Source organism: Aspergillus costaricaensis (assembly GCF_003184835.1).
Source record: "Aspergillus costaricaensis CBS 115574 unplaced genomic scaffold BO79scaffold_8, whole genome shotgun sequence".
Lineage (NCBI taxonomy): Eukaryota > Fungi > Ascomycota > Eurotiomycetes > Eurotiales > Aspergillaceae > Aspergillus > Aspergillus costaricensis.
The window spans coordinates 261,379-287,530 of record NW_020291808.1 but is presented as its reverse complement, the minus strand read 5'-3'; the positions used below and the strand labels follow the sequence as shown (position 1 = coordinate 287,530).

The window sequence follows — 26,152 nt, the reverse complement described above, 5'->3', positions numbered from 1 at the left end:
AAATAGAATGAGAATGGAATGAAAGAGACAGGAAGACTAAAACTTGGTCTCCTTCCACGGATACCCGACAGTATCATCCTTCCTGACCCAAATCTTCGTCTTCCGTTTATTCACCACATGCTCCACAAACGCCTCGCGGGTATACTGCGCCTTGAACTTGCGAATCCACCTGGGATCCCACAACTCACTCGCAATGCCTAGATCCTTACAACACCGCACCAACGCATTCGACCGACATCCCTCTGTAGCAGTGGGGATTCCATCCGGGGAGAAGTAATCCTGTTCGCCGCGAGCCACTGAAACCAACCTATCCCATTATCAAATCAGCGTCGGGCATCCCCAAGGTAATAAAAAAAATAGGAAAATACATACCTTCCATTACAAACAAGCGCATACTCCCTAGTCACCATCTTCGGCGTAACAATACTCTCACTCCTCGGCACAAGACCCCATCCACCGGGTCCAAACGCCTTATTCAGTATCCGTCGGTACTTGATCTCAGGGAGGTAGAGAATGCCGTCGGGTTTGATTTCGACTTCTTCGGGGTCCGTCGGGGCGAGGAGGATGTCGGCGCATTCTTTCGGGAAGGGGGTTGCGCTGAGCCCGTGGAAGGAGCGCGTCCAGTCGATGCGGTCTTCGGTTGGGTTTGCTGGGGATGGGGGGTGGTCGAGGAGGTCTTTTAGGGTGGGGGTTGTTTTTGTGGAGGGGGAGGAAGAGGTAGATGTAGTGGTGGTGGGCTTGGGTGTTGTTGATGCTGTGGAGGTGGTGGCGGGTTTCGCGGTGTTGTTGTTGTTGGTGGTGGTGGTGGTGGATTGATAGCGGGTTGTGGTGGTGAGGGAGTAGCGGAGGGTTTTGCTGAGTTGGGGACCGCGCAGGGAGCGCGTTAAAAGTGGGAGGGACATTGTAGAGGGCTGTGGGGAGGTGTTGTGGTTGGGGATGTGGTGGGAAGGTGCAGCGGGAAGAAGAATGAAGTCAGAGCTGTATAGTGTCACGTGATTACACAGTAGACAGCAGGATGGAGGATAAGTGAAGAGTCTTAGTAGTATTGTTCTATTGTACAAATGGTCGGTATCGTATCAGTTAAGCATCCTTGGTCTGTGTGCGCTCGTCGTTGCCCTGGCGTTTCCAGCACTCGCGGAAGGTTTCCATCTGATGCAATTTAGTGAGTGAGGGTTGCGAGATGATCATGGATGAGATGGGATGTTATACCTCACTCTGGCACTGGCGCCAGTCTTTCTTTTCGAACCAGCAGTCGTTCATTTTCATTTGCTCCGCTTGAATTGTTTCTTAGCATTATTTGGGATAGGGAATAAAAGATGGGAATGTACCTGCACAGCCGGTGCTGAAGATCCGCTTGTCCCTGGATGGACTGTCAGCTCAACCAACTCTTTTCCCTTCCTCCGATCTTCGCATCCCAACAACTCACCATTCATCCGGCTCGTCGTCGTCTTCCTCCACCTCCACGGGCGGGTTCTCCCTTTTCTCCTGGTCCGACATTGTGCTTGCTTGCTTGACTGTCCGACTGCTTGATTGCTTGTGCTTGAGTGGTTGCTCCGAGAGAGTTGCAGGTAGTTGCCGCAAAAATGGCGACCCCCAATATGACCGGCAAAAAGGTCAACGTTCTGGTCTATTCCGGTGCGTCACTTTCCCCTCTATTCTCCCCGCTTCACCATCCACGATCCCATTGACTGTCACTCAACCAATATTATACACTAAAATCTACTCACTAAATCATACTGGATTTACAGGCAATGGAACCACCATCGAATCGGTCCGCCACACTCTCTACTCCCTCCGCCGCCTTCTAGCCCCCCACTACGCCGTCATCCCCGTCACCTCCGACGCCCTCCTCCGCGAACCCTGGACCGCAACCTGCGCTCTCCTCGTCATCCCCGGCGGCGCTGATCTAGGCTACGGTCGCGTCCTCAATGGCCCTGGTAACCGCCGCATCGAACAATTCGTCAAGCGCGGTGGCGCTTACCTCGGTTTTTGCGCGGGCGGGTACTACGGTTCCCGACGCTGCGAATTCGAAGTCGGCGATAAGACACTTCAGGTTATCGGAGAGCGTGAACTGGCCTTCTACCCGGGGACATGTCGCGGAGGGGCATTCGCGGGGTTCGTCTATCATAGTGAGGCGGGGGCGAGGGCCGCGGAGATTTCGGTGAATAAAGATATCCTAAATGCGGGGATCGTGCCGGAGCGATTCAGGTGCTACTATAACGGGGGTGGGGTGTTTGTGGATGCGCCGACCTTGGCTGATAAGGGAGTGGAGGTGCTGGCGAGCTTTGAGGAGGAACTGAATGTTGACTCTGGGGAGGGGAAGGCCGCCGTGGTGTTTTGTCGCGTTGGGGAGGGGAGGGTTGTTCTTACGGGACCGCATCCGGAGTGAGTATTTCTAAATCCTCTGTGGTTCCAAGTGGTCTGAGTGATGTGTGCTGATGGTTGGTAGGTTCGCAGCTGCAAACCTGGATAAAAAGGCCGGTGGCCCCGAATATGCAAAGGTCGTGGAGGCGCTGGAGGCTGATGACAAGGCGCGCACGGACTTCCTCAAGGCATGTCTGGTCAAGCTGGGCTTGCAGGTGACGCAGAGCACGACCACCGTGCCGTCGCTGTCGTCGCTGCATCTGTCCTCGCAGGAGCCCGCCGAGACGGCCGATCTGGTGGCGTCATGGCAGGAGATCATCACCAAGGATGGCAATGAGGAGGTCCTGAAGGATGAGAATGACACGTTCCGGATTGAGAGACCCGGCGCGTGGAACCTGAGCCAGCTGGAGGACTCCCTCCCAGCGTCATCGCAGTCTACGGAGGGTATCGTGGATTACAACGCCATCGTTAAGCGACTGGTGGTGCACGACGACGTGCCATCATCGAAGCTGACGCCCTACTTCAATCACCATGCCTTCTACTCCAACCTCCACCAGTACCAATCGCAGTCCCGCGAGGGTGCATCCGAGTTTGGCTCCCACCTCGTGTATGGTGAGGTCGTCACCAGCACGAACACGATCTTGGAAAAGTAAGTAGACCTGTCCGATGACAGAAGCGAGACGCGACTGACGGATCAGAAACCCCAAGCTGCTGCGTAAGCTGCCCAACGGCTTCACCGCCAGCGCTACGACCCAGGTGGCAGGCCGCGGCCGCGGATCGAACGTCTGGGTGTCGCCGGCCGGAGCGCTGATATTCTCAACGGTGCTGCGCCACCCGCTCGAGAAGATACAGTCCGCACCAGTAGTGTTTATCCAGTATTTGGCGGCGATGGCGGTGGTGCAGGGAATCAAGAACTACGACGTCGGATATTCGGAGTTACCGGTCAAGCTGAAGTGGCCGAATGACGTGTGTAAGTGATCCTTCCTAACGATCTGATCGAGGGATTGGGACGATGCTGATCAGCCGACAGATGCACTGGACCCGGAGAACCCGGAGAAGAAGCAGTACTCGAAAATCTGCGGCATCCTGGTGAACTCGCATTACTGTGCGAACGAGTACATCTCGGTCGTGGGCATTGGCATTAACGCAACGAACGCGTCGCCTACGACGTCGTTGACGGCGCTGGCGGCGCGGTTCCTTGGGCCCCGGGCCGCCCCGATCACACTGGAGAAGCTGCTGGCGCGCATTCTGACGACGTTTGAGGAGCTGTATACGCGATTCCTGCGGGCCGGGTTCGATCGGGGATTCGAAGAAATGTATTATGCAGACTGGCTGCACATGCACCAGGTGGTGACGTTGGAGGAAGAGGGGGGTGTGCGCGCGCGCATTAAAGGGATCACGCGGGATTACGGGCTGCTGCTGGCAGAGGAACTGGGCTGGGATGACCGGCCGACGGGCCGGGTGTGGCAGCTGCAGAGCGACAGTAACAGTTTTGACTTCTTCCGTGGATTGGTGCGGCGGAAAGTGTAGTGGGGATGAGACCATTACAGCCAGTCGATTTAGCATGGAGCGATTTTAGTGACTAACGTTCTAAATTAGCATAGTTAGAAGATCGGAAGTGTTGCTGGACAGAGATAAAGTGCCGGCAGGGCGACCGAAATGAGCGGCACGCACAGATACCGCATTGGGAAGTCGAGCGCGGGCAGAAACACTTGCATTTGCCTAATTCTGTAGGTGAAACCTACCTCGGACCTGGCATGGGAATAGCATGTGGTTGGAGTTCTTGGTTCAGTACCCCTGGAACCAGAGAGTGGGTGAGTCATTCCACAGAACATGAATAACTAGTTTACGTAGTGAACTATCATAATAATAATAGAAAGAGGAATGAATGGATGACTGAACACACAATGAGATTGTTATGATTGGGATTGATGCAGTGGAGTGTGCCCTAAGATGGGGCCGGGAACACCCAATGCCATCGAGGCTAATATAGTGTGCAAAGTACATACTAAGTACAATGTAGATGCAAAGCCGTGATGTTGGAACCAACCAGTGTGGCTGCAGACTAATCATCCTCCAGGATGCATCTTTCCCGTAAGCCTGGAATCCGGTTGGCCCTGTTCGTTTAGAGAGAAGGTATAGTGGTGGTGCACTATAGGCCAGGGGAATGCTTGTGCAGACCCAACGGTAATAAGAATGAACAGATGGCGATATGTTCGGGTCAAACCAGATACTTTTCTCCACCCCTGAAGCCTGTCATGGCGGGCCTCCTGCTTCCATCCAGTTGGAAGCTCCGAGGTCTCAGACTAGGGGTCGCCGGTACTCCACTGCCACGACTAATCATCTCAAGTTTCTTTCCAACGGTCCGATGTGTCCATACTGCTTTTTTGCTTTCTCTATCATGAGGATGGTCCGATCTGCCTCGGTTGGAGGCCACTCGGTTTGCTGGCCATCCTGATACTCCATCGTATTCACTTTAGTAGTTGAAACATAAATGAATCTAACTTCCCGCCCGGTACATTTATTTACTTCCATCAACCCCTCTTTGCCTCGCCAGTTTTGGCTTTTTCTCCTCACTTCCTCTTCATCTTTCTGTCCCTCTCTTCCCCCCCCACCTCACCCTTCGCCATGTCGACACTCTTGTTTGTCGCAACGGCCTCCCCCGTCCTCTACCTTCTATATGTGCTGCTCTCTCGCTGGCAACATGCGCAAAATGCTCGTAAATGGAACTGCGGGAGTATTCCCTCATACCCCGGTGATGTGCTGGGTATCAACACCCTGAAGGAGGCGCTGGCTATGGACAAGGCTCGCCAAGTGCCCACAGTAACCCGCCGCCGTGTTGACATCATGTCCGCCCGCGAGAATCGCTATACCACTACTTTCCACTTCCGTCAGCTGGGCACCGATGTCATCAGCACCTGCGATCCCAAGAACGTCCAGGCCTTGTTGGCCACTCAGTTCAAGGACTTTGAGCTCGGCCAGTCCCGTCGCAACGCTCTGCACTGGCTGCTGGGCAGCGGTATCGTACGTCCACCACTTCCTCCCTATCCAAGACCAATCACCCTTCTAACTCGTATCCAGTTCACTGCCGATGGCGACCATTGGTCTCGCTCTCGCGCTCTCCTCCGTCCCCAGTTCACCCGCGACCAGATCAGCGACCTCGATCTCGAGGAGCGTCACGTCCAAGTCGCCATGAGAGCCATGCCCGTCGACGCCACCACCGGCTGGACCGCCGCCACCGACATCCAGACCATCTTCTTCCGCCTGACCATGGACACCGCGACCGAGTTCCTCTTCGGCGAGAGTGTCCAGAGCCAAGCCGCCGCCCTCAGCAACGGTGCCATTCCCCAGGATGACTTCCCTGCCCAGTTCGACCGCGGTCAATGGTACTCCGCCCAACGCGCTCGCTTCGAGAAGCTCTACTGGACCGTGAACAACAAGGAAAGCCGCGCCATCAACAAAGCCGTGCACGCCTACGTCGACCGCTTCGTCTCCGCTGCTCTCAACTCCGACCCGGAGAAGAAACCCACCGGCCACTACGTCTTCCTGCACGGTCTGGCCGAAGCCACCCGCGACCCCGTCGAACTGCGCTCCCAGCTCCTCAACATCCTCCTCGCCGGTCGCGATACCACTGCCTCTCTCCTGTCGTGGTGCATCCTCTTCCTCGCCCGCCACCCGGACTACTTCAACTCCCTGCGCGCCACCATCCTCGCGGAATTCGGCTCCTACTCCTCCCCCCATGACATCACCTTCGCCAACCTCAAGTCCTGCCGTCCCCTGCAGAACTTCCTCAATGAAGTCCTCCGTCTCTACCCCATTGTCCCTGGTAACCGCCGCACGGCCGTCCGCAACACCACCCTCCCCACGGGCGGTGGTCCCGCGGGCACGGACCCCGTCTACGTCAAGAAGGGCCAGCCCGTCTTCTACAGCACCTACGTGATGCACCGTCGGCCTGATCTGTGGGGCGCCGATGCTGACGAATTCCGTCCGGATCGCTGGAACGAGCGCAAGGCCGGATGGGAGTACCTGCCGTTCAACGGTGGGCCGCGGATCTGCATTGGGCAGCAGTTTGCGCTGACCGAGACGGGCTATGTGTTGGTGAGACTGTTGCAGCGCTTCGATGTGATTGAGGGCGTGGGCAAGACCAAGGAGGGGGAGATCACGATGCAGATGAGTTTGACGAATGCGCCGGGAGATAATGTGACGGTGCGGTTGCATGAGGATGCTTCTAACTAGTTCTTTTTTCTTACCATTGTGATGATTGGATTGGGATACCCAATGTTCATATGTGTGTTAGCGTATATAGATTGTGATTGGCACATTGCATTGCATTTTCATACATCTTCTACTACTACAGTATCGTACAACTCATACGCCTGCAGAGTAGACTAAACCAATGGATGTATCTAGGCTCCAGCATCAGCAGGATTTCTCTTGAAACAAGGTTTACAAAAGTCAGTTTACACTCTCCTCACCGCCTACGAAATACCTTCTCCACTTTGACAGGGGGGCGCTGGGGTGGGAACTCGGACAACACCGACAGACCAATCATATTTCAGAAAATGAGATTTCATACCTGCTTGTCAAGGTTAGGAGCAGATACTCAATCTGGATAATAATCCGTGGTTTAATTTCATAAGGGCATAAACATTGCCACCGGTGTATTATGTAATGTTTATACGGGTTTGTGGATGAGGCGATAGCAGGTATTTTTTAATCTAATTGGGTATTTATACATTCAATCTACTATTGGGCAATCGAAGAGGGAGAGAGAGAGGGAAAGGGAAAAAGCAGATGATTGATGATCTAGACTAGACTATCGGCCTCGCCGACGGTAAGTTTTGGATGTAGTATGCAGCATACAGTTGTCCCATACTGTTCGTCGAATGTCTCAGATTTGAGTTTACTTGCTGCTTGCTACTTGCTGCTGCTGCTGCTTCTAGGTTGTGGTTTGTTCGTGTTTGGGTTACGGTACTTACTTGCTTCTCTTTCATCACTTATTCTGGTTCTGGTTCGGGTAAGCCTACCATCGTTTTCTTCCGCTTCGTAAGAAGTAAACGGGAGCTATTTCCGCTTAAGTTACTTGCTAGTTGTGGCCTGGGAAGTGACAGGTCATATGCAAAATATAATTGGAATTCGATTGGTGTTCTGGAATGTTTGATACGAGGGGATGGGTGGGAAACTTTGAGCTTGGATGTAGTGTAAGGAGGGATGTTCTGAATTTATTCATCATTGTGTCATATTGTACATACTAGGAAAAAAATAGCGGAATACTCTGCTCTCTGCTACTGGGGTAGCGTACGAGTCAGTTACTGCTGGTAGTAAATGAGCCAGGACTCGAGCATTAGTGTGTTAGTGGTCATCGGATCTGAACCAGGGATCCTTGTCATGGAGATGCTCGGACTGCTAAGACTAAGGGAGCTTTGTTTCATTGAAAGCTCTTGCTTACCCTGCAAGTGTGAGCTTACCCCGCAGTTAGATGTATGGGTGGTAGGCTTGTAGGCTTGTTTTAGGGTTCAGATGATTGTTTGTATTCAGTTGCTGTTCTTGGTTAGTTATTTTTGGGGGTGCTTGAACGAATCGGTGTTGGAGATGCTCATGTATATTTTAGGTAATGCTGACTGCATAATGTGTATAATCTGTCACCTATTAATAGTGCTCTATGGGGTTGTAAAATATATTTAGAGTTGGCAATGCTGACTGAGTGCGTCTACTTTGATTCATGTGCTGTTCTCATCGTGGCATCGTCTTGCTCGGAAGGCTCGATTGTTGTTAATATATAGCTGCTCGCTGGTAGGATGAATGATATATGGACAATGATATAGCGAGACTATTTCAGTAGATTTGAATCAGGACATACCGTATGTCATGCTTCTATAGTGTATTAAATCAGCGATGTATTATTAGGGAATAGCTATTCTGCTTGAAGTTGTTACCTCCAATCTTCCCATGTATGGGCAGCGGCAACGCGTTGTCACGTGCGGGTTGTGGAAGGCCCGACGAGATTGTTGATCCGATTTCTGTACGTTTTTACAGTCAAGTACCCGCGCCTTCCGGATTGACAGCATAAGATGATATCAGTGCAATAAGCAAGTAAAAGTAAGCAGGATCTGACCGAAGAATGTTCCTATCCCGTGATACTCAAACGGAAGGCCAATCATGTTTCCGCCGAAACCGGCACTTTCAACAACCACTTCCATAGTAACATCATCTCCCACTTATATACCTCACATCAATTAGCACCATATATAAATACTTCTTATAATACATCAACACCAACATATCCATTCAAATCCAGTAGCTATCAAATCATCAATGTTCCGTCCTCGTCTTCCACTCACTCCCCAGCGAATCACCCAACTCCTCACCCACCCCGCCAAAATGTCCGACTGGAGCGCAACCCAATACCTCAAATTCGCCGACGAGCGCGCCATCCCCACCCAAGATCTACTATCACATATCCCATTGCAATCTCCCTCCCACATCGTCGATCTTGGCTGCGGCCCCGGAAATTCCACCTCCATGCTTTCCGCCCGCTACCCATCCTGCCCGAGCATCGCCGGCATCGACTCCTCCCCAAACATGATCGCTCGCGCCAAGGCGTCGTCTACATCGACACCAAACACCACCTTCGCCGTCGCCGACGTGGAATCTTACTCTCCCCCACCAGACCACCCCGTAGATCTCTTCTTCTCCAATGCCGTCCTCCACTGGCTTCCCCGCTCTACTCGACTCCCTACTATCCGCAGACTCCTACTGACCCTTCCCCCGGGCGGCGTCTTCGCCTTCCAGGTCCCGGATACCTTGAACCTGCCATCGCATACTTCCATGCGGGAGGTCGCGAGGACGGGACCCTGGGCGGACCATTTACGGAGTACGCTTGTGGAGAGGGATGGGTTGGATTCCCCTGAGGAGATTTATGATGCCTTGGTGGATGTTTGTGAGAACCTGAGGATCTGGGAGTCGGTGTATTATCACTCCCTCGGCGATTGGGCGGACATTGTCGAGTGGGTGAAGGGGACGGGGTTGAGGCCGTATTTAGACGGGTTGAGGGGGGAGGAGGAACGGAGGGAGTTTTTGAGGGTGTATGAGGGATTGTTGAGGGAGAGGTATGAGAAGAGGGCTGATGGGAGGGTGATGTTGAGGTATCCCAGGTTGTTTGTTGTTGCTGTTAGGAAGTGATTTTCTGCCTTTGTTTGTTTACGTGGTTAGGCTTGGATTTGCAGTGCAGTGTATAGCTAGTGGGACAGAATGTAGTATGCTATGGTCATATTATACAAGCTTCCTGTGTATATGGCTGGCATGCATGCTGGTATAATTCTGAAGTTTATACGGAGGAGTTCGCATGTAGAATAGATCGTCAGGTCTATGTAAGCCGTCATGCAGATACATAGCTTAGCCTAGCAAGCTTGCGGCTGGACTGAACCACTCAATCGATCCTGTGATACAAAATGAGATGCGTGACTCAATAGTTTGAACCACAAATCTCGATCATTCCCCGGACGCCAATGTTCATCTAAGATAGAATGCCGAAATTGAAAGCGGAACACGATCAGGGAACACAGTCACACAGAACCACATTACCACCTTGTTCAATGCTAATTATATTATGTAAGTGGTACGGATCGACAACCCTGAATAATAATATTAGCATTGTCTATACCCCAGTCCATCCAAATAGATCTCAATAAATGCACACTCCTCCTTCACAGCATACCCAGCGGCCATCCCGATCAAGGGACCGAATACCCCGGGAAAATGAACCCACATTCCATACATCCCTTATACCACCACAAATCTAACTAACCCTGACACGCGGATAATCCCCGCGTTCAAGGAACGCCCCCTAGCTAACTCAATCAAGGGCGCGTCAACAACAACCTCAACAACAAACAGCCACACGGCGTAGTATCCCTCATTCCGCCCTGAAGAAATAGTTCCCCACCAATACCTTACTGCGGAAATTACTTGCCCGGAGTATCCAGGTACAATCCAATCAAGCCATGCATGCACCCCACGCAGCTATATCCAGGCATGCTATGAAGATGCCAACGCTTTCGCTTATTTCCTCCTTCTCTCCCTTGAAGAATTGAATATAAAATCCAGCTGGATGTCCACGATACCTATCTTCATCCATCATCAGCAGCATCAACGGTAAAGCAGTCTAGCAGCCAAAACATCTCTTCTAAAACAAATCAAAATGCAATTCACCACCTTCCTTTCTCTGGCCGTCGCGGCCATTGTCCCCGCTCTGGCTGCGGACAACGCTGCTCAGGAGAACATCGAGGTAACACCCATTACCTTTGGACCAATCCATTTCGATTACGGATATACTAAGACAAGCATAGGCCTCCGTCTACCCCCTCGACTACTTCCACGGCCCCCCTACCTTCAACGACGGTGATGCTTCTTGCTTCACTTCGTGAGTAACTCCAACCCCAAACCACACAACCATGATCAACTCCTAATGTCCGACCGAATACAGCGTCACCGGCGAAATTCACTCCGTCAGGCAGGTTCCTGGCATTACCTGCCACATCTACTTGTGAGTTTTCATCTTCTCGAAGCCCAATTCGGAAAGAGCAAATATCTAACGAAGATGATAATAGTGACCACAACTGCGGCGGCGACAACCTTCCCGTCACCGTTGACATCCCTGATGTCGTTCACGCTCACCACAACCCCGCTCTCAGCGCTCGCTGCTACCGATAGATGGCTTATAGCCCCAGGGAGTGTAAGATGACTAGGATATTGGCTTGAACCTCGATATATTTATACAACCTGTCTTTGGTTGGGGGGACGGCCTAGCGATTCGAAAAGTTCTACAGCGCTGGCTCGGTTTATGGACTGGTCGGACACTTAATTATTAGTAGTAGTTAATGTGAACTTGAGAGTTGCGATGTACTTTTTTTCCCTAACCATTCTTTGTAGTAAAGTAGTAGCCCTTAGAACAAAATGAATGGATCTTTACTTGTGGATCTGTAGTTCATCTTCATGTTAGATAGGAGTTTGTTATGGTGATAAATGAACACGGATGCGTGTACTCTTTATCTCGAGGCTCTTTACACATACAGAGTACGATACCATGGAACTGGAGGATACTTTGAGAATGCTCTCGATGCAGAACTTCACCCTCGGGATAGAGAAGTAGTCTACTACGTAATCCATGTACATATAAACTTCATATATAGCATTAGTACTACCACTGAGCATATTCAGAGACTACTGGTAGTAGCATCTAGTGAGCAGACAATCTATTGTGTGGCATGATTAGTTGGTAAATACTTCTAGTAACCTTTAGTAAAGATGATTTATATCAGTGCGTTCCCTCCCGAATACCGCACACGTTCAGCACTCTAACTCAACAGCCACGATGCTTGACCAAACCCCCAAGGCCAATAGATATAAGTCATAAAAAGTACACATCGAACCTGAAATAATCTCATAACTTCATATAGTCACTATTTCCGTCTGCACCATGCTCATGCTCTATGTGCCATGTTGATTGAATCCACGCAGCCTGCACTGGACGTGCATCGGGCCGCTGCACCCGACAGGGAGCATAACATCACCCCCCTTACGTCCCATTATATAAGCACTGGAAGGGGATGCGCAAATGTTTATAGTTAGAATATACAAAAGGGGTGGGCATTGTATTGTATCTGCGCAATTCGTGCTGATAATTGTCCTGACGCGTGATAGAGCGAAAAGCGCCCTGCTAATTTCCCACACAGGAAAATTAAGCATAATCGCATCTTTCAATCATTCGCGTGTATCTATGCTCGAGTTTCTCTATCCACGTTCTTCCTCCACCCACTAGACTTCAACTCCGGGTTAAGCGACGCAAACCTACCATCTATGACCTCCGAAATAGAGTATATCAACCCATGCCGAAGCGAAGGCCAAGATCTATGACTCGACAAGGCGAGTCTAAAGCCCTTAAGGACACGAATCGCACTCTCGGGGCCGTTCAAAATACCCACTCCTTTGACATATATAGGAGCTTCGAGGGTGCCTTGGATCCAGGAGTTTTTCACATCATCTGGGACACCTTTATCAGGTCTCAACGGTCGTTGACTGATTTTACTTGTTCCGTTCGCTCCCGCAGCGCCGTCTTCTCCGCCCACGATACAATAAGCCCAGATATAGAGACTCGCGGTGAGAAAGGCCAAGTGGTGACTCCCTGGTCCTGTGGTCTCGTCATAGAGAACTCCAAATAACGTAGTCGCCTGTAGAAGGGCTTCTCGGGCTAGTGTCGGATTCTGCTGCATCCAGTGTGATAGGGATGTAGCGGCGGCGGTCATCTGGTCCACTGTGACTTGCCATCCGCTCAAGGCGTATAGACAGCGTAGTGGTGTGCGTCGGAGTATGTTGGTGACGTGGAACATCACTTTTAGGAAGGTAGGTGCGTTGTTTACTATGGGTGTGAGCATAGAGAAACGTTTGATTGTAGGGTCGCATTTATCGTCTAGGGCTGTTCGAAAGGATACTAGTTCGTCCGGCCATTTATATAGCTTCCTCTCGTTGAGGCCTGTGGCTATGTCGGCTGCGAACCATGGCTGGGTGGATCGTAAGAGGCGCCTTTCTTCGACGTTGAATGTTAGAAGTATTACTAGGTTGCTGAGGCCGGAGTTGTCGTTGAGGAGGTTGTCGAGCAAGTCTGGGTTAGAAAATGCGGTTTTCAGACTCGGCCTGTCTTTTGGTTCTATACCAGGTTAGGTCTCTCGAAGTTGGAGATGAAACAATAGAAAATCAAAGTAATGAAATCATTGGTCTAATGGCTGCTCACCTGGTCTTATTGGCAGACATTCCTGCCATTGTTCGAAATTGGATGTCCATAACTTGTCTCGGCATGGAAGAGCTATCTTGAAATCGTCGAGAGTCATTGATGAAGGGGCATCTTTGAATATCCAATAGCAGCATTCGATCACTGTATCGTTCAAATAAGTCATGTGATGCCGAGGTATATCAAGTGTTCTCACCGTAAATGCAGTAGACAATTCTTCTCTGAGACTCTAACCTCACCCAGCGACGCCACTTCTCGTATGGGTCCAAATCATCTGGTGAAGGTATACTTTCAGCAGCGTTGGCAGAAACTGATTTAGCAACTGAAGCGAGCATGTTCCTCTGGTATTGGGACGTAAGAATCTCATCTTCGTAACCGCTGAATAGAAGAACTGTATTGCGTAAAAGAAGACACTGCGCAAGAGTCATTTGGTCAAGAGCCATCGTTTCCGTGGCCTAGCGAGTCAGCTACACTGAAATAGATAGTGAATTTAAGGCAACTTACATCCTTCGGAAGCGCCTTCTGTAGAAGGTCCTGTAGACATAAGACATAAAGCTCCGAACGCTCCACATTAGAGTATTGGCACCCGACAGATGCCACCGCTAATATAAGGACCCATGAGGCATCTTCTGTGTCGAAAGATGATGGATGGATGATAGACATCCAAGGATCATGGTGCTCGAAGTAGAGCTGGACCATCGCGTTCAAGAAGGAAAGGCTGATGAAAGGTGATGCACACGAGGAACATTGCTGGCTCTTCCAGAAATCACATATCTGTCGATATTGCTTGTCTGGTATGGGAGTAACATTCCCGTAATTCTCAGCTACAATTAAGTCTCCATCCGGCTGAGTTTCCGGAAACCGAGTGCAGCAGTCCCGGTGAGCACGATATTCTTCTGGCATGGAAAAATCACTTTGCGACGAAGGAATATCATCGTTGTCTTCCCGGGTGGAGAGTGAAGTGACTGATCCTCCTGACGGTAGATTTATGCTCGTGTCCACTGCCATGGCGTCGCCTAACCCTTGGTTAGGTAGTGATAACACATGCGGATGAATAGCATTTTCACCTGGGTGACCGATAGGGTACATGCTAAAGTCTTCTCGAAGTCGCTCGCCCGATTCTGTAGTAGCTGCCAAATCTTCAAATGAAAAGTGGTCGGCTCGTACATGTTGTTCGTCGAAGGTGGCATGATCGCCACTGCCACCCGAGATGAGTGTAGGATTGTCATCCAGGAGGAGCGTAGAATGAACAAACTCCGGCGTCTCTAATAGTAGAGAATCCTCCGATGCAGAGATTGGTCTTGGGAATGCACATTGTATGTTTCGCTTAACACATCTACGACACGGCGACTTGCCATTGCAACGTTGCTTTGCCTTGGCACAATTCAGGCATGCTTTCTGGGACCTCCGACGATTCCGGGTGCAAGGTGGTTCTTCACCATCACTTTCTCTCGAATGAGTGGCTTGGTGTTTCCTCAAAGTATCCCTGCAACAGTTAATATTCTCAATGATATACTAGTGAGATTAGCTATATGATGAGGACACAAACCTTCTAGAAAACATGCGAGAACACACATCGCATCGGAACGGCTTCAATCCGAGATGGCTGAATTCATGTCGTTGGAGATGCTCTTTTCGGGCAAAACTCTCTGGGCAGAATCCACACGTCCATCTTCCCGACGTGTCCGGCCCATCTGCTGTTGGGGCTTCCATACTCAGGTACAGATTGCTGGGTTGGTGAAGCAGAAGGACCAGTTGCAGACTCGGAAACCACGTGCCGTACAAGTCGGGGTTCACTGACGCAAGCCCCCACATCCCGCCACCCCATATTCTCTTATTCATCGCTTTCAACCGAGGTAAACAGCAACAACCAATATAGGGCCTTGTTCGATCATACATTGATCTTTAGTTAATGAGACTCCCCTTATTCATATTGCTGAGCTTGAAATCTATTTCAACTACCTGGAGTTTTACAGCTCGATTGCTCAATCTCAGATACCTAATTGCAACTACTGTAGTGGATGCCTCAACGCCAGCTTCCCAAACCTTCCTCCATCTGCTATCGCCTTCAACTCTTCCATCGCGTCTTCTGCCGTCCCTTCAAATACATCGACAGAAGGCAGTCGAAAATTAACACCATAATTCTCCACAGCCCAGGTCAGCGCACGCCACGCACGCTGATAATCTGCCGGTCTTGCAGGGATCGTGATCGGGAATGGCACATCCTGGACCTTGATAACCACATCCCTGTTCGGGGTGGCAATAGGCATCTTGAATTTGGAGTCACTCTGAACAACAACAGATACAAGCGTTGCATCCTCCGAACAGCACTCAGCAACTTGCTGTGCGGAGCTGACACCTCCCTTTTGGCTCCCAACTGCATCAAATCCGCATGTCAATGGTCCCTGCTGAGAATCTCTCACGATCGCTTTAATATCCGAAATAACACTGGAAGACTTGTAGTCAAAGCAGTGAGTGGCTCCGAGCTCCTGTAGTAGGGAGTGCCTCTCTGGGGAAGCAGTGACGATGATCGGATGTATACCACTGGCATGGGCGAGCTGGAGAGCACAGAGACCAACGCTCGATGAGGCGCCCCAAATCAACAAGGACTTCGGAGTTGCCGCTTGAGTGTCATGCTCATGCGGCAGAGGGAGGTTGAAGATATTATATAGAGCATCCGCAGCAGTCATGGCCACCACCGTCAAACTCGCAGCATGGTGTGGTGGTAGTGCTGCAGGGACTGGGAAGAGCATATCCTCGGGACATGCCAAATATCGCTGATGGGTACCGTATTTGGGCGGTCGGTTTATCCCAGTAGGTGTGTATCCAGCAACTAGATCTCCGGGCTGGAATGCCGATCTGGTAGGAGCCTTGAGCACCGTGCCGCAAAAGTCATATCCAAGGACTGCGGGATAAATGCCTAGGAGCGTGGCATGCTTGATATCGGCGGGATTGGTTCCAGAAAATTGCGTTTCGATAAGGATTTCATCATCAGCTGGAGTAGGGATTTCCTGGTGTCGTTGGACTGAGAAGTTCACACCTTCGTCGACGTACAAAGCCGTGTTCTCGTCTTCAGGAGGCATTGTAGGGTAGCAGGGTCAAGCGCAGATTGACTAATGCAAGGGTAGATGTAGATAATACGGATGAAAAAATCTCAGGGGCTATTCATACTGTACAGTTGAGCGCCTCAGAACTTCCCCGTCGGAGCAAACCTCTGGTCACCACGTCATCCCGCCTTCTCCACCCGACAAGAAACCTATAGAACTTGGAGCCTCTCTGCGTAATCGTGGAACTATACTGTTAAGTTAGTTGATCATGACTTCCTTGCCGGCACCCCGCCATCGGCCCAGTACACAGGCGGCCCCGTTGCGGCAAACCCCATCGGCAAAGCCGAGAAATATCCCCACCGGCTCCGTCGGCAGCGCCCGCCTGACGAGTAACGTTCGTAGACCGTGGACGTTTCGCCTCTACACCATTGTAGCTCCATTATCTACGGCCTCAAGAGCATGTAATGAATAAATACCACCCGCCTGATCATACCACCCGACCCAAAAAATAGATGTCCCACAATCCCATTACCCACATGTACCCAAGATGCCCATCATTAAACAATTAATCGCCCTGCGACGAAAAGCCGGCTTGACAAGAGAAGAATTCTTCGACTACCACTACCAAGTACATGGGGCCCTAAGTAAAGGCCCTAGTCCATCTGAGACGCCCTTGTATGTGAACCTCCCCCCATCCAGGCAAACATACGCAAATGACACCTCACTTACATCCAAGTCAGGAAATACTTCCAAACCCACTTCCTCGACACCGCATACCACGTCGACCCTTCTCGAAAGATACCAAACGCCCACCCAGCATGGGCCTTCAGTGACGGTCTCACAGAACTCTATTTCTCCTCGGAGGAACACATGATCCAGACCTTTGCTTCTGAGTGGGTCAAGACGAAAGTAGGGCCTGATGGGGCGAACTTTTCGGATTTTGGTGCTGTGATGCCTATGTTTGTTAGGGAGGAAGTGGTTCCGTTGACAGCTATTGAGTCGGCGACTTCAACACGGGAGCGTTCTTTCGTTGGCATGTACTTTGTCGCGTTAAGTGATGCGCAACATTCCGGGGAGAAGAATAGAGAGATGATCGATAAGTTTACATCTCTCCTCAAGCAGCATGCCTCCACTGGAGTGCTAGATTTGGTGGTTAATGCTCCTACTAAGGTAGGCTTTGATCTTAGTGCTTACTTTGGGGGTGGGCGGTCTGTTCCCAGTTATTATGTGTTTATGATTGTGCTACGGGGGAAGGAGTCAGTCAGTGCTGTGCGGAAGGCACAGGGGATCTTTGAGGATGAGTATGCGGGGGTGTTGGATCTTCCGACGACCTGGATTGGGTTTGGTGAGCGTGCTGTTGTGTTGGATCAGAGTGAGGGGATTGAGGTAAGTTGTTGCGTTGCTGTAAGGTCTTTCTTGTGATAAAGATGGCTGACGTTTGGCAGTTTGATCTGAAAAGACAGCCGTATAAGATGGAATGAGAACTACGCTATGCTAAAGGTGTGTATCGTGCAGTATGCTACTCTGAACTGCCATGAAGCTGTGCTTGCAGCGTGGGAAGAACTGTAGTGTTACTTAGTGTTCAGTATACTAGCTACCAACTTTTCTTTTCTTTTCTTTTCTTTTTTTTTTTTTTTTTCACTTTGCCATTTTTCTTTCAAAGCAGAATGAATTGCTCGCGCAGCTGTTTACCCTGTTTCTGGAAACTGATCGTGCGCCGAGCTCCTTGACAGACGTGGTATCTGAAGATCTAAGTATAACTTATCAAAATGGACTGTGGAAATGGCTTGCGCAGGTTAAACTACCGTCCACGAATTGACAACTCGTCTAGTACTATCTACCCATATCAACATATGTCGACTCGAGCTACGTGAAGAAGAGTCCTATGTATATACATTGACGAGTAAATGACCAATCCGAATCAAGACACATATCACCGCCTCACCCGAGGAAGAACCAACTTCCCATGAGATATAATGACGTTATCCCCAGAAAATCTCTCCTTCACTCGATCTCCGCCCTCATGTCGCATAGGACCAATAGTACCGGCGGTATCCACAGACCCAATCTCAATGCTGAGTGACTGGCCCTGATCAAACAGAAATGCAGCAGGATACAAAGGAATAAGCACAGAGTAAACCTGCCCCGAAACGACCTCCGACTTGGCAACAGCTTGTTGTGAAATGACCTTATCCTCCATGAATTTTTTGGCGACTTCATCACGATGAGAAAGACGGAAGTAACCTCTTGCAAAATTGTCCATCGGTTCGCCGTGGTTGCCGTGTAGGATGATATTCTCACCGTCTGCATTTATTGCGCGTAGATAGATGAAGACATCCATGTCCTTGGCTGTGGTGCTGACCTCAAGCTCTAGGTAAGGTGAGCCTAGTAGCTCGAAGGACTCGGTGAACGGGTTTTCTAGGGAGAAGTGGAGGTTCTCGCTGTAGCCTTCATATTTAAAGGAGGTCTTTGGGCCGGTTGGTTTGTTAGGGGTGATTCTTTTCTCTGGGGTGAAGTAAAAGGGCACATATTCCGCATCAGCTGGAGGAAAGGATGTTTCATTCTCGCGATAAAGGGTGTTTGTGCCGTGGTGTTGAAGAAGTCTGATGCGAGGAATATCAAGCATGCCGGTTTCCTTTCCAAAAAGGAAGAAGTCCAAGAACTTTCTCTGCATTTCCAAATGCGCCGGTTCATAGAACGCACTAATATGGTTCCCTGTATGCATTTCAAGCCACTTGTACTCTGACGAGATGGCGTTGAAAGCCCGAATATTGCCAGGTAGATGGAGCTCAGCATCTGTCCAATTTCCAGCAAGATAGAATGGGACCTCAATATTGGAAAGATTGCGAGCTCTTCTCAGAACTTCCCAGACACCGTCAGTGGGATACTCAGTCTCTGCGAGCAACTTTGGGAAATTGACCCTGTTGGCTGAAAGCTCTGCTTCTCCTATCTGACCCTCTTTCTTCCCTCCTTGATACGGAATGACTAGGTTCCGGTACCAATGAGATTGGAAATTGTCACTGTAGATACCGCCTCGTCTTGACGCTTGGTACATATCGCATGCAGACTCGTATGATACGACGCAGCTTAGGTGGGGTGGCTTCTGCATCGCGGCCCAGTATCCTACCATTCCGTAATAACTGATTCCGGAGTATGCCACCTTGCCGGATGACCATGGTTGAATGGCAGCCCATTCGACGATATCGTAGAGATCTGAAAGAGAAAGATAATTCTAATTAGCCATATGAATCTTACGTAGTGAGTGGAGATCAATACCTTGTCCCTCTGCATCTGCTTGGATTTGCACTGATCTTTCCAAGCCGAAAGGGTCAAGCTTCCCTTGGCTGCCGCCAATGCCACGGCTGTCAACACGCAGCAACGCATAATTGTACTCTTTACACTATAATACGGGTTATTAGAATGGGATCAGCTAGATCTATGGGTTGAACCGTACCCAGATAGATGGATCACATAATTCAAAGCAAGCATCAGGGCCCAATGGCTTGATATGCTTATACATTTCTGCATAGATAGGCGAATGAGGGAGTCCAAACGTAGAGGCATGGTTGTCTTTCCCATAAGGACCCATGCTGCAAATCACAGGCGCCTTCTCTCCATTTTTTGATGCGGTCAAAGGGAGAAACACATCGGCGCAAAGCTCAATCCCATCGCGCATGGGTATGTATATGTTTTTGATACGGGTATATCCGTCGATGTCGGTCTCAATCGTCTCATACTTAGGTCTAGCGGTGCTCATTCTGGAAGAGAGGGTATAAACCGAAATTTTCGCGGGAACCTATATTTGCGAAAAAGCTGTATAAAGTGTAGATGCTGATGTCACTGATAAACCCAGTTCATGTATCGGTAGTAGTAAACTTATAGTCTTATTTTCTCGGTAATATAGGAACCAAGGTGGCGATACCCCATGCAACCGGCGGAGCCGGTGGGGCCGATGGGGATGCGGCAAGCTCGACCCGTCCGACTAAAGTGTAACCTTTGTATAGTAGATTTGTGAATCATTAAGCGTCATAAATGAACAAAATATGTGGCAATCGAATAATTGCCTAGCCTGGCTGTAGGGTAGGGCTAATTCTAGTTAAATTACTTTTATTTCGTCCGATCATACTCTATAGATGAAGTCCAAATAGCGGGCGCCAACAGAGTAGTACTGTTGAACGTCGGTGTCCGAGCCGCCTTCGTGTCTGCAGAACTGGGTCTAGCTGGGAGGAAACCAGCGGACAGAGTTCTTGATTGTAAACCTCGAATCTGCCCTTTAAGTCATGTCATGTTCAATCGAGACTGAAGTAGATGTGGTGTATCATTATTTAACATGAGTAGTAACCCTTGAAAGATATTGTTTGCGGTTACGTTTACTCGTTGCACATCATACGGGTTCAAAACAGACACTTGATTGGCATAAAGACATACTCATAGAATTCATAAAGAGCGTTTCAAATAGGACAAGAAGCTGGCGCCATTGACCTCTTGCCTCTTAACAGATCGTAAACTCATGAAAAACATTTGCAACACAGACGTCAAACCTCGGGCATGCCCTCAATTACAACCAGGCCCCATTCAATACCACCCATACCACCACGAGATCATTCTCCTAGACACTGTAGTATACCATGGGGAGTTCCTCTGACTCAGAGCATATATCAGATCTTGCTCAAGCTTTTCCGGGGCAAACGACGTGTCTGGTTCCACCGTAGTTGTTATCCCAGCAGTCCTTCCCATCACCACCTCCACTCTGGGCAGTGCACTGTGATTAAGAAAAAATTGTCAGCAAAGTTAACAAAAAATGAGGATGAAAAGTTCATGGATATGGTAGGTAGGTAGGGCCCGACTGAACGAAACTGGGTGTTTATAACATACACTGCCCTCATCACAGGGACTATATAGGAACCACTACTGTCAGTGTGTACTCTTCGTTCACGAGTATTTTTCATGAAAGATGCAATCTCGGTGGTGAAACTCACTAGTTGTTGAATCCGATTTGGCAGCTGGTGCCATTGCAGCCCTGTCAATGGACATCAATATCTGCAGCTCGATATCTGAAGCAAGAGGGCAATAAGAAATCTTGAATATAAAACTCACTCCGCAGTTAATCTTGTCGCCAGATGGGCAGCTTTTCTCGCTTGCTGCATTGTCTGCAGGTGCAGGAGCGGCGAGGGCAGCCAGAGGGCCAGCGGCGAGGGCAGCAAAGATAAGAGTAACGAAGCGCATGTTGATGGATGTTATGAAGTGAGATATATGAGTTAGGTGGTAAGGATTCGTTGGATTATTGAGGTAGTCGTCGTCAAGGCTTGAAGACTTGAGTTGGAATTGGAGCTTGATGGCCGGAATGATGGCTGCATTTATAGATTTTGGGACTCTTCTTGCTACTGTGATAAGACTGTCTTCCCAATTCAGAGAAAAGTGTAGCATCCTGGTCAGCATGCCCCATGACTGCTTCTGATCGACACACATATGACTAGGCTGTGTCTTTCTTCCCTCCAAGGTGTCAGGGTTAAGGCGTCCAATATCACCCGCTAAACTCACTCAGTGCATTGATTATTATCAGCTCTGGATAGTGCGGTTGCCTGTCAAGGTACCTCGTACGTCTAATATTGACGTTCTTCATGGTCATGAGCTAATAGGAAAGCAGAATTTAGCCATCCTCGACCACTATAGCGGTGGCTCAGACACTGTCAGCATATAGCAAATGGGCTGGGCATATGAGGCTCATTTGGGTTTCTCATATGCGAGTCAGTATACAAACTCAATTCATTTTACATTATCAAAATCTTCAAGTGTCGGGCGGGAACTGCACCCCGAAGTATACCCCGGCATGCCTTTTTCGTACTGACAGATTATGAGGTTGGGACTGCTTGGCTTTGAGACGTGGCTTCTATCGTGATATCCGAGCCAGGCACCGCACCAAGAATGTATCCACCCCCTTCATGCTAGCTATGCGCTTTACTGCTAATGATGATGACTATAAATCATTCACATCAAGTTCAAAGAGACCATCAAGGTGCGTATTAGTATCAGTCAAACAAAGGCTTTTCCTTAAAAGAATAGTAATGAAGACACACCTCCACTACGCCATAACTATCCGTAAGAAATTCAGGCAATATAGCACACTGCTGATAATTTCCTGAGGATCATTCTCTATGTGCGATCATCGTCACAATCGGAATGCCACGGGTATGCGGCATATTCGTGCCCACCATGTGAGAATACCCCTCGTACATGGAGTATATAAAATACGACTTCTTACTCGTCAATAAGAAGGCTCAGCACTAGCTATGAGATTTGGAATTTGCTGGTGCAGAAGAGCGACATTAGTTGATATCGTGTTATTGCCTCGGGCATCCGATACTATACGTTAGCTTCTTTTCATCCACAGAAAGTACTTTGCCTATGCCCTACTAGACCATCGATGCTGTCAAATAGTAGCTTATGGTAGACCTTTGATAATGAAATAAAGTCGTAATTACCAAAGACCACCACCAGTACCAAGAGAAGCAACGTCATCGTTATGCAGCAAACTTGAACAAGTGGCCGATCAACGTTGTCACCTACCCGATTTGCCCTTCAGCCTCGTGCAAGTCATAGCTCCGGAAGCAACAAATGAGCTCATTAAGGCACAACTGCAGGGTCCACCAAGGTATCTGATCGTCGTGCGGGGAGGGGTTTGAGGCTGAGGAAGGCACACAAGAGAGAATAACTCCAATTCCGCACGGCACTTTGAGCGCTGTATGGCCACTCGGCATTTGGTCACGACCCATAGTAATCGCATCGATTATTGATTGCCTAACTAACTACACTTTCCATGCAGGGTTAACGGCCCGGACCCGGACGCCTCGGACGCCTCTCGGAGGTCCGGAATGCAACCTGATTGCACCGTTTTTGGGTACCTCCTGGTGTGCTTATAGCTAGTGTTTACTAGAATGGATTCATCACTAGTCGCACGGGTAGCAAGTGACCCTATGATACGCTGTGTCCCTCTCTTCTGCGTCCAAAGGGTCATCGGGACTGCTTCTTTGGGTTACCTCGACAGTTCAAGGTTAGTAAAATTTATCAGATTATGCTGCAGCTCAGGGTCCAGCACAACCTTAAGCTTGCCAAGTTTAACATGACATCTGGCCTTAGGATAGTCGTTGTAGTGCAACCTTGCAGCCATAAGACAGACATTTGCGACAAGAACCTACTTATCTTCCTATCGTAGGGACTTTTCACTGTTGGCTCGGCATTTGCTACGCCTACCAATGAAGCTAATGGTCATACTGAATACAGCTTACGATTGTAACTGAGAATTCAGCCTCACTCCAAATGTGCCAAGACTGCAGTTCGAGCGGGGTAATGACACCTGTGTTAGACCTAAGAATGGCGGCTACACGGATTCACAGCCACCAAAATGACAAATACAAACTGGTATTGCTGAATTTCCAGGTCGCATTAATGAGATACTCTGTGTGGAAGTGATCCCGACCATATGGAAGGAATGGGGTGGGGGAGGGCTCTAAAGGAGGTCCTTAAGACAAGCTATACGGTTGACGATGAGCTGTCCACATGCTACAAGACGAATATGGATTGAATCTAGCACAATAAAAGGTAATTGAAAAAAGAAAAAAACAAAGAGGCAGGCTTTTCCTTAATGATGAACCCGCTGATGGACCCATGATTAAGAAGACAACTCTGGTCATACATCGCACGGAACTGGGTATTGTAGTAAGGCAAATAGGCATCGATAAGAAATTCATATGTTCATATGTCAACCGAGGATACAACCCATCACCAGGCATAAAATGGATCGCTGACCCCCTTCTTCAATTGTTGGAGGGCGATGAATGCACCAGTTACATAAGAAATCCAAACTGATCGACAACTAGGTCGGGTTAGCTTCCCAATTCGGACGATAGAGTAAACTTATAACAAATCACTGCTGCAGATATTGAACGCATAAGTCTCTCATTATGCTCTTGCAAATCAAGTATCCTATCCTATCAGATGATGGAAATCGCGGCTTGGGAGGCGGCATAATACCATGGGAGTCGGACGGAAGTTTCTGTCCGCTATAGACACGAACAACATATATGAGGGGAAGACAGTGTCGGTTTCTGTGCTGTACCCGAATAAAGTACATCTTGATTTCTCATCTACCACATCCATTCCCATATGAAACAAATATAGTAAACACTACTACACATTTTCGCACGTAGGACCAAATCGGAGGCGGGTGCGGCTCAAAGTGCCTTGGTAGCGGTCTCCCACTCCTCCCCAAGCAAAACAGACGGCCAGCCATTCTATTCCTGGAAGGCTTTCTGAATCTAGGGCGTTGAGCGAGTTCTGAACCTAGTATATCACTTGAATGTGCAAATTGGAGATCAAAGCGTGAGAAAATAGAAAGAAGGTGATGTAATTTTCTTCATAGCGCTTATCGCAGGTCCTCTCTGTAGAGTGAAAGACGGACTAAACGTTTCGCATATATCAAAGTGAATCCCTAGAGAATAGTCACTGCGATGGTCTGATACGGTAAAACAAAGGTCAATCAGCAGCCCTGGGCTTGTTAATCCTTGCAATCAATAGTAAGCAGCAGATTCACCATAGATACTTGTTTTGAATCTCGCGGTCTATATAAAGCACTCTTCTTCCTCATCGCTCCTCCTTCTCTTTCTCTTCCTATCCTCTCCATCTACCTTGGCCTTCGTGCTCATGCCTCAAGAAAAGTAGTAGCAGTTATCGTTCCAGATAGCCTAATATAGTAATCATTTATTTAATGAAGACTTACATGCTATTTATATCATTATTTCCACAAATGTGTGATTAATTATATTTCTTCCTTGTTAGGAAATCTCAGTGTTAGACTGAGCATCTTCTATTGTCATACCCTTTTCATAAAAGGTTGCGTATGAGCATGTCTGCTGCCCAACATGAAGACTGCGTACCCTGAATTGGGAATGCTGGGGGGTGGGGGGCGGAACTCATCGAGCAACTTTGATCGCGCGTCCGCTGCGTACCTATGGCTTGCCGACACCGAACGTCTCGAATCATTGATTCGAAGATCTGATGCCAAACTACTGGTATGCTACCAGTCACTCTAGTATCATGCTATGTCAGATTCAATGCTAAATTCAGTAAAGTGCAAAGAAAGGGACGACGATGGGTGGTTGATAACTAGAGCTGGAGAGAGGCAGTGTCAGGTCCCAATGCGACAGAGACTTGTACCAGTTTGGTGGCGCTGTGGTCAAGCGTACATGGCTTGTGGGAGGGAGCGTGTTTTGCGATAAAGCCACTTGATCTTAGCGACGACCAGAGGAAGCTGGGAGTCGAATCGCGTAACTTCAGCGTCTATTCGAAGTGGCGATGTTATCACCTTCACGACAAACGATCCCGAAAAACTAACCCTCCCCTCGGTTGATATTTTATGGATGCAGTGGAACTTGACCAGGGCGTTGGCTCTATGTGGTGCTGGAGAAGCGCCTGAAGACTTGTACACTGATCATAACAAAGTGGAAGGAAAAGAAGACGTCCTGGTACGACAAGAAGAGGAGGACGAGGAGAATGAGAGGGTTCAGGAAGAAGGAGATTTCGTAGAGGTTCTACCTTGCGGCACTACGCCTAGACAAACTCGCCGGGCTGGGGAGAATCGCTCGCCTAGGGATGTTAAACATAACGGAGCAAGGGCTGGCACTCCGTCCGCGAACAAATGTGCAGTAGTTTACTTTCTCGGTTGCTCCATTGCATTGTAAGTAATCAACAGATTAATTTCGTCTTCTGGCCTAGTATTTGAGTCATTCTCAGGCAAGTAGTGTACGCTTAGTAGTTCAATCCTGGAAGAACGTACCCCTGCTATACGCGAGCTTGGATTCTCCTCAACGCTTGCACTACTAGAGGTGTACTTAGGCTTAAATGGATGGTTGTGGTACTACGTCAAGCATTATGCCGCCCGTGCGAGGTCTCTTTAAAC

The 26,152-nt window shown here is 49.2% G+C and overlaps 12 protein-coding genes across 12 annotated transcripts; 6 read left to right on the top strand and 6 right to left on the bottom strand.

The window, feature by feature from the left end:
- Positions 1-54: 54 nt before the first annotated feature.
- BO79DRAFT_120903 (putative mitochondrial genome maintenance protein Mgm101) lies at positions 55-641 on the bottom strand (the record flags this gene model as incomplete). Its single annotated transcript, XM_025677944.1, has 2 exons — positions 55-307; positions 373-641. Coding segments are annotated over 2 exons (522 nt in total), but the record flags the coding sequence as incomplete, so codon positions are not given.
- A 401-nt stretch (positions 642-1,042) lies between these two features.
- BO79DRAFT_208021 (uncharacterized protein) lies at positions 1,043-1,557 on the bottom strand. The gene is made up of 4 exons (XM_025682298.1): positions 1,427-1,557; positions 1,329-1,360; positions 1,210-1,274; positions 1,043-1,149 (listed from the first exon to the last, which is right to left on the bottom strand). Exons 1-4 carry the CDS (start codon positions 1,495-1,497, stop codon positions 1,081-1,083), a joined length of 237 nt encoding a protein of 78 aa, XP_025541960.1. The 5' UTR covers positions 1,498-1,557; the 3' UTR covers positions 1,043-1,080.
- On the top strand, positions 1,438-4,240 carry BO79DRAFT_190998 (biotin--[acetyl-CoA-carboxylase] ligase BPL1). Its single transcript, XM_025680789.1, has 5 exons — positions 1,438-1,635; positions 1,749-2,385; positions 2,450-3,013; positions 3,063-3,334; positions 3,395-4,240. Exons 1-5 carry the CDS (start codon positions 1,584-1,586, stop codon positions 3,892-3,894), a joined length of 2,025 nt encoding a protein of 674 aa, XP_025541959.1. The 5' UTR covers positions 1,438-1,583; the 3' UTR covers positions 3,895-4,240.
- Positions 4,241-4,913: 673 nt separating this feature from the next.
- BO79DRAFT_190996 (cytochrome P450) lies at positions 4,914-6,691 on the top strand. The gene is made up of 2 exons (XM_025680788.1): positions 4,914-5,388; positions 5,446-6,691. Exons 1-2 carry the CDS (start codon positions 4,993-4,995, stop codon positions 6,598-6,600), a joined length of 1,551 nt encoding a protein of 516 aa, XP_025541958.1. The 5' UTR covers positions 4,914-4,992; the 3' UTR covers positions 6,601-6,691.
- Positions 6,692-8,679: 1,988 nt separating this feature from the next.
- On the top strand, positions 8,680-9,758 carry BO79DRAFT_190993 (trans-aconitate 2-methyltransferase; the record flags this gene model as incomplete). The annotated part of the gene is made up of 2 exons (XM_025680787.1): positions 8,680-9,498; positions 9,603-9,758. The coding sequence occupies 2 exons, from the start codon at positions 8,680-8,682 to the stop codon at positions 9,756-9,758; spliced, it is 975 nt and encodes a 324-aa protein (XP_025541957.1).
- An 806-nt stretch (positions 9,759-10,564) lies between these two features.
- Positions 10,565-11,076, top strand: BO79DRAFT_252649 (uncharacterized protein; the record flags this gene model as incomplete). Its single annotated transcript, XM_025685943.1, has 4 exons — positions 10,565-10,651; positions 10,713-10,786; positions 10,850-10,909; positions 10,974-11,076. The coding sequence occupies 4 exons, from the start codon at positions 10,565-10,567 to the stop codon at positions 11,074-11,076; spliced, it is 324 nt and encodes a 107-aa protein (XP_025541956.1).
- A 976-nt stretch (positions 11,077-12,052) lies between these two features.
- Positions 12,053-14,863, bottom strand: BO79DRAFT_236278 (uncharacterized protein; the record flags this gene model as incomplete). The annotated part of the gene is made up of 5 exons (XM_025684559.1): positions 12,053-13,060; positions 13,172-13,294; positions 13,347-13,605; positions 13,655-14,653; positions 14,726-14,863. 5 exons carry the CDS (start codon positions 14,861-14,863, stop codon positions 12,141-12,143), a joined length of 2,439 nt encoding a protein of 812 aa, XP_025541955.1. The 3' UTR covers positions 12,053-12,140.
- A 250-nt stretch (positions 14,864-15,113) lies between these two features.
- On the bottom strand, positions 15,114-16,286 carry BO79DRAFT_280352 (zinc-binding alcohol dehydrogenase family protein). Its single transcript, XM_025688052.1, has one exon. The coding sequence runs from the start codon at positions 16,231-16,233 to the stop codon at positions 15,160-15,162; it is 1,074 nt and encodes a 357-aa protein (XP_025541954.1). The 5' UTR covers positions 16,234-16,286; the 3' UTR covers positions 15,114-15,159.
- Positions 16,287-16,744: 458 nt separating this feature from the next.
- On the top strand, positions 16,745-17,678 carry BO79DRAFT_280348 (EthD domain-containing protein; the record flags this gene model as incomplete). The annotated part of the gene is made up of 3 exons (XM_025688051.1): positions 16,745-16,872; positions 16,938-17,583; positions 17,643-17,678. 3 exons carry the CDS (start codon positions 16,745-16,747, stop codon positions 17,676-17,678), a joined length of 810 nt encoding a protein of 269 aa, XP_025541953.1.
- A 452-nt stretch (positions 17,679-18,130) lies between these two features.
- On the bottom strand, positions 18,131-19,954 carry BO79DRAFT_190988 (CocE/NonD family hydrolase; the record flags this gene model as incomplete). Its single annotated transcript, XM_025680786.1, has 3 exons — positions 18,131-19,410; positions 19,474-19,597; positions 19,652-19,954. The coding sequence occupies 3 exons, from the start codon at positions 19,952-19,954 to the stop codon at positions 18,131-18,133; spliced, it is 1,707 nt and encodes a 568-aa protein (XP_025541952.1).
- Positions 19,955-21,175: 1,221 nt separating this feature from the next.
- Positions 21,176-21,423, bottom strand: BO79DRAFT_252644 (uncharacterized protein; the record flags this gene model as incomplete). The annotated part of the gene is made up of 2 exons (XM_025685942.1): positions 21,176-21,217; positions 21,295-21,423. The coding sequence occupies 2 exons, from the start codon at positions 21,421-21,423 to the stop codon at positions 21,176-21,178; spliced, it is 171 nt and encodes a 56-aa protein (XP_025541951.1).
- A 3,692-nt stretch (positions 21,424-25,115) lies between these two features.
- BO79DRAFT_215484 (uncharacterized protein) lies at positions 25,116-26,150 on the top strand (the record flags this gene model as incomplete). The annotated part of the gene is made up of 3 exons (XM_025683271.1): positions 25,116-25,224; positions 25,489-25,930; positions 26,009-26,150. The coding sequence occupies 3 exons, from the start codon at positions 25,116-25,118 to the stop codon at positions 26,148-26,150; spliced, it is 693 nt and encodes a 230-aa protein (XP_025541950.1).
- Positions 26,151-26,152: the final 2 nt, after the last annotated feature.